The sequence below is a fragment of the Buceros rhinoceros genome, unplaced genomic scaffold, assembly GCF_000710305.1.
Source record: "Buceros rhinoceros silvestris isolate BGI_N320 unplaced genomic scaffold, ASM71030v1 scaffold1747, whole genome shotgun sequence".
Taxonomy (NCBI): domain Eukaryota; kingdom Metazoa; phylum Chordata; class Aves; order Bucerotiformes; family Bucerotidae; genus Buceros; species Buceros rhinoceros.
Window position 1 is genome coordinate 42,230 of NW_010421380.1, and position 6,585 is coordinate 48,814.

The window sequence follows — 6,585 nt, forward strand, 5'->3', positions numbered from 1 at the left end:
GTGAGTTCCAGGGACTCCTCTGGCCAGGTTGAAGAGACAGGACCTGGTGCTGTTGCCAGTTTGTTTTCGTTACCTTGAATTTTCCAGAGCAGTGTTTCTGGCCCAGGGAACCACATCCCACAGGTGTTCCTGAAGAGACGAGCGGCACAGCAGTTGCTGTGGCCACTATGTGCTGCTCTGGGTGATCAGAGAGCTGTTGCACAGTGGGACATACAACAGGCTCATGAAAAGTGCTGGTTTAAACCATGCTACTTGATTTTAATTTCTTTTCTTATTTTTTTTTCTCTCTGTGCTTGCAGGTCAGAAAATTCTTCATCACAGAAGTGATGTCTTAGAAACTGTAGTCCTGATCAATCCCTCAGATGAAGCAGTTAGTACTGAGGTAAGTCAGAAATGCTTCACTGGATGTGTCATAAAGGCTCCAGTAAGTGGACAAGATGAGAGCAGTGGAGCTGATACAGTTGAGATGATTGTTGTATATGCTGCCTTTCAGCTTAGTGACTCACAAACCCAAATAAAACTTCCAGAGTCTTAGCAGACTAACAGCAGGTTTTAACTGTGGATGAAAGGACATATTAGGAGCAAATATCATGGAAAACTTCAGCCATTCCTTGACTTTCCCGTTCTCCCAGGCTCCTGACAAAATGTCAGAGGCATAGGACAGAAACACTCCTTTAATCTCAGCACTCCTCATAACGCACCAAATTTGCTTCTTGATGAAGTGGAGGCAGCTGTGGTAAAACTGCATCTGCATTTCTTCTCCTCCATTTGTTTGGCAGCTCTTGTTGCCTGTTTTACACATGAAAAGAAGTGAGATCCCTGAGACAAATTTAGGTCTTTGAGAAGAATCACCAGCTATGTGGAGGTGAATCTACGTGAATCCATTTGTCCTTCCAAAACATATGACATGATCAATGGACTCTGGAGAGTGCCAGAAGAGGACTGGCAGTTCCTCATGAACTCCCTAGATCAAAGAACTGAGCAAGCAGCTCAGAGACAGAATTGACAAATTTGGCTAGTGAGACCGAAGGTTTTAAAAATGGGGATAATTGCTTTGCTAGCCTGTGCTTGGAAGCACTGTCATAGTACCATTTCTGTTGGGAAATGAAGCATCTTTGCTTGTAGTACATAGTGAAAAATCCGTTTTGTTAGCAACCTTAAGCGATATTAAACACAAACGGGAGGAAGGAGTCCAAAAAACAAGAAATGGCTGAAGTTGTAACAGTTTAAATAAGTCACCTTAGTTAATGGCAACCCATTCACTAAAAAACTATGTGTGAAGTCTCTTACAAGGCATTAGGGGTACTTGGTAAGGAGCAAGGGGATCAGCTGGGTAGCAGCTCTTAATGGACTCAGACATTCAGAGTATAGAGCTATGAATTGTGTGCGTGGAGGGGAGGAAGAGCCAAAGGAACTTCCAAAAGTAAGGAAATGCCATTTCTGCCACTGTTGCTTGTTGTACCTTTGATGGGCGACCACATGGAAGAACATGGTCTGAGGCCCATTAATGACTTCTGAACCCTGGCTTTACTCCTTTGTCTCTGGAATATGTTTGGCTAGGTTACAGTTAATGTACTCTTGCTAGATTTGGGGAAATCTTTTCTTCGCTTTCGTCTTGCCAAACTTTTCACAGACAGAATCTACAATGGTAGATTTACCTTGGCTGGCTAAACAAGACTACAAGCCAGAAAAAAACACTAAGAAGCAGGAGAATTAAACTAGACTCTGGAATAGACATGTTCTGCCATTGTTCACAAATAGAAAACTTAGTTTTATTTATCAAGAGATTTCCAGGTTCCATGTAGGGAGACAGTGATAGACCATGGAGCTCTAACTTCACCAGAAGAGGAACTTGAATCTATCCATTTAGGAAAAACCAAGGAAAATTATATTCCTGCTAATCTGGCAGATAATAGCAATACTGCTTGTAGTCTGAACATGGTTCTGCCCAAAGCTCCTGTCATATTCTGTCAAATGCCATGTCTTCTCCCAGAAGAGAGAGGCCCGAAGGGGGAGAGTCTATAGTTTCCCAAAGAAAACAAGTTTCTGAAAACCCCATGAACAGTTTCTTCCTTCTTAAGAAGACCTTACTCCATTGCTCCAATGCTCTTGCAACCCTACCATTTGTCTGGGAAACGGCTGATCTTCTGACGCTCCTGCCTGTGTTCACACTCCATCTCTACCTCCATTTTGACTGAGATACATCTTGCTGTTCACTTCCTTCAAACAGTCTGGGATTTTGGCAATGGATAAAGCTGAACAGAATCATCACCTTGTAGTATTTCTTCTGAAATACAGTTGTCTTGAAATCAGGAGATGAATTTCTAGTAGTCCTTCAGAAAACCCTGGTTATACCGAGACAGAGAATTTAAGTCTCTGTTGAATTTCTTCCATCTGTATCATACATTACGCTCTGTAATCGGCAAGCATTTATTTCCTTTTTTCTTTTTTTTGCCATAGTTTGCTAGCTCTGCGTAATATATTTCATCATCAATTAATAAAATAGATGGAAGAGGAATTATGTGACAGTCACATATCAGTGATTCACAAGTCAGGAAATAATTTTGCTGTTGGAAAACTTGGTAAGTTTACACATAAGTTGGCAGACTGCCCAGCACTGCTGCCAGCAACAAGAGAAAACATAGAAGAGGAATCCAGTTCTTCTATGGCATTAAATACAGCTAAACCAGACAAGATTGGAGCAACACACATCAGACAGCCAGCTGCACTTATCTATATTTTTGTCTGAAATAGATATACTCAATCCAGCAAGGATATTATAGAATGTATACATATTTGGTGCAATTAGTGACAGACCAGCATCAGTTCTGCATTTAATTAAAGGAACTTTCTGCTACTCAGCATCAGGGTCACTTATTCAATAAAATAGCAGTGAAAGTGTGGTAGAGTTGGGATCTTCTTTCAGATACATACTGTACTGTGAACACATTGTTCATCAAATATTCAGGTCAAGACTTACTGACTTAGCTTCCCTGGCGTGTGCAGGAGTTCTTTAGAATAACTGATGGCTTAACAATCAAAATTAAAATTTGAAAGAATAGCTTGCTGGGAGAGCTGAGGTGTTTATGTCATCTCCATGCAGATAGAGCTTGGATGTGATACCTTATGGATTTGTTCCAGATGGACTGTGCTCATTTAGTTTAATATGTAGATAGCCTTCTTCTGGAATCATTATTCTGGTTTAACTTCTCCTTAAACATAGACATTAGTTCACTTGGAATTCATACATTACTAGAGGCTGAATTGATTTTTCAGTATTGAACAAGACTTCTGAAGAATTTGTAAAAATATGACTTGACAGTACAGAATCTTACACAGATTTCATTTAGTTTTGTTCTTAAATTTAAGCTGAATTCAGCCAACAGAAGTATACTAAATATATGGATTTCTTTTACCATGCAAGAAAATCTCCCCGGGGGCAACAGAAATTATTAATAGCTGTTGTGAGAAGCAAGTGAAGTAACAAGCATCTACTTTAGAATAGCCAAGTGATTTCAAAATGAAGAAGCTTATTTCTCAGTGGGTAGCTTGTTTGTGCCATCAGACATCCACTTAATTTGCTACTGAATATTGAAAAAGGTTTTGGGTTGTCACACTTTAAAAACTTACAGTGTCCGTAGTTAATGTCATCATGAGATGTAAATAGTGCATGTGACCATTTCTGAATGCTTGAAGTTCAAGTTTATGGTTATGGTGAAGCGGAATTTTCCTTTAACTTTCTAGGTGATTCAGTTTACAACAGAATGAAAGTCTAATTATGGCACTTTTCTGTGTGATTTGTGGCTTTTACTTTTCAGTGATGTTTTCGCAATGGAGTGGCAAGTAATGATCACCCTGGAAAAGAAGAGCAGCCTCCCAAAAACTGTGTCTAATGCATGCAGTTGTCCCTCGCTAGCACGTGGGACACAGTTTACTAAGTCTGGCCTGATACAGTTCTATTAAAATTCACCAAGAGTTATACAAGGAATATGTTCGTACATTGAAAATACTATTTTTTCATTCCAATTTTGTTCTGTTCTGCTCCTTGTTCTTTTTTTAACATGTCATTAGCTTGGTTTATTGATCAGACCTTCTCTTTAACGGCTTCTTGTCACTCCTTTCTTCCCTTTTGTACCTTCCTCATTGTCTTTTGTAAACAGCATTATAACTTGATAATGCTTCAACAGTCCTGGGAGACTCTGTTGCAAAATACTTTTAGGAGAGATTAGGAGAGATAAACTGCATATTCTCATCAGAATATAGAAACACCTGGTAACTCCCATTGTTGATGTATTTCTCTCCTTCACTACAGGTGCGCTTAATGATCACAGATGCTGCAAGACACAAGCTCCTTGTGCTAACTGGACAATGCTTTGAAAACACAGGAGAACTCATTCTTCAGTCGGGGTCATTCTCCTTCCAGAACTTCATTGAAATCTTCACAGATCAAGAGGTGTGTTCAGAGCATTGTCTTCCATACCTTGTCAATGGCAGAGATTTCTGAAAGACTAAAAATGGCCCTCTGTGTTGTGAGAGCTGGCATTGGCAGCCTGATGCTGATGCTCTTTACTCCTCATAATAGGCTTTCTTTCAAAGCTTTTATTTGATTCAGATATGATGTGAATTTCTTAACAAAAAAATTAAATTTTAATTTGGGGAATTAAACTGTTAACTCCCAGAAACAGAAAATCAAGGAACCTTTTGACAATGGAAGGAGATAGTGTTTAAAATATACATGTTGTTTATCTAAGGTGCACATACAAAGTAGTCAGATTTGAACTTGACACCAGATTTTTGCCTGGTGGCAGCTAAGTAATATGTGGCATTAAATAAGACAGAGGCTCTCTGTTGGAATAGCTGGGAGTTTTTTCGCACCTCCTACCTGCTTGGTTTCTTTGTAGTAGTGTTTAAAATTTGGCCAGTGAAATCTGTAAATTTTGTGAGTTTTACCTACAAAAAAGGTGTGTATGAAGTATACCAGTATTTAATGCCGTTTGTTTCATGACTTGTTATTTTGCTCTTTTGCTTAATGTACTATGTCGGAAAGATCCCATAGGGCAGAAACCCATAGTAAACAAGCTGTCACACTTAATTTGGCTGCTGGGCAAAGTATATATTTAAATAAACTATATGACTGCATCCCTAGGAATTTGGTTTCCAAAATTAATTAGGAGCATGTCAGTGAAGTGAGATTGGAAAGTTCAGCACTGAAAAAGCAGTTGCATGAGCTCCAGCATGACCTTATTGTGTCCATCTGATCCTATTCTCAAAGGCTCTTTGTTTAGCATGTGGTTGTAGGGTTGGGAAAAGAGCTGGATTCCTACTCTCTGAAACACACGTGACACCTAAAACTCATTGGCAGCTTGCAGAGTTACTTTTCTGTTAAACTGCAAACCCCAGCTCCTTGCATCTATGGCTAATTAGCAACACATAATAACTTCATGACTTTATGGAAAACTAGGGGCAAATCCTACCGTTACCATTAGGAAGCAAAACCGCTGGCTGGAAGGCAGAGGGGTGGTAGTGGGCCATGGGGTACGGCCGCTGAGGGATTGCCGCACTGGAGGCAGGCAGGACGTCCTCCTGTGGGCTATGAGAGAGGCTCACTTGGCTCTTCTCCGTGGCTGACAGCAGGCTCACCAGCCAGCCAGCACGGCTCTTTGAAAGTGTTGGCTTCTAGCTTATTGTTTCTGAAGCCTTGGGCTCTCACGGCTTCTATGAGATTTCGCAAAAGGAAAGAAAGATCACATCTGCTATACTGCAGTCTGTGTATGCAACATTTTTTAAAGGGTCCCGTTACCAGAAAATTTTTAGGTGGTCTACAGATTGGAAAAAAGGCTAGAAAAAGAAGGCTAGAAGAAAGTGTTTAGTGATTTTCCAAGCGGTGATGAGAAGAAAATAATTCCTGTGATGTCCTGACCCTGGTGGACTTGACGGTGTTAGGTTTACAGTTGGACTCAATGATCTTAAGGGTCTTTTCCAACCGACATGATTCTATGAGCATGTAAGGTTTGTTGAGTACTGTGTGCAGTTGGCCTCTAACCGTATTTAATTCACTAGAACAAACCTGAACTATGGTCAAGGCATGTGCTTACAAATAAGTAAATTCCCTTTGGGGGATACTCCTTATGAAGTCTAATTCAGAAATCCATCCCTAGCATGCAGAACTCCCTGCAGGCAATGCCTAAAAGTGGTGTTTTCGACTTCTCCCATGCCAGAAGATTCAAATGGCCCATTCCACTGCTTTTGCAACAATAGCTAGCAGTGGAAAACTTTTCTTTTTACTTTTGTGGTCCAGCATAGGAAATAATCTGTGTTTACTCTGAGCAGCCAACTTGCTGTTTGCTTTTACCGACGGTGACACCTTTAAAACTTAACAATTTTTCTACAGGTGTCTCTCGGTGCTTGAAAAGTCAGTCACATTCACAGATAAATTTCTGTGCTCCCAGAGTGACTTTGAATCCAGAGAAGAGAAGGAGTGGTTACATCTCTGTGTTATTAAATAGCATAAACAGTGGTACGGTTGATATCCTCGGTGTCGCCATTTGAAATGCAAATCCACTGAGGCCTTTTCTGGGGCATTCC

At 40.3% G+C, this 6,585-nt stretch overlaps 1 protein-coding gene across 1 annotated transcript in view; it reads left to right on the forward strand.

Annotated features, from left to right (window-relative positions):
• The first annotated feature begins 305 nt into the window (after positions 1 to 305).
• MAP1B (microtubule-associated protein 1B) overlaps positions 306 to 6,585 on the forward strand; it is a 19,078-nt gene continuing 12,798 nt past the window's right edge. Inside the window, exons 1-2 of the mRNA XM_010139610.1 lie at positions 306 to 382; positions 4,313 to 4,453. Of these exons, the coding sequence (XP_010137912.1) occupies positions 4,322 to 4,453 (132 nt within the window). The 5' untranslated portion in view covers positions 306 to 382; positions 4,313 to 4,321. The remainder of the gene's footprint in view (positions 383 to 4,312; positions 4,454 to 6,585) is intronic.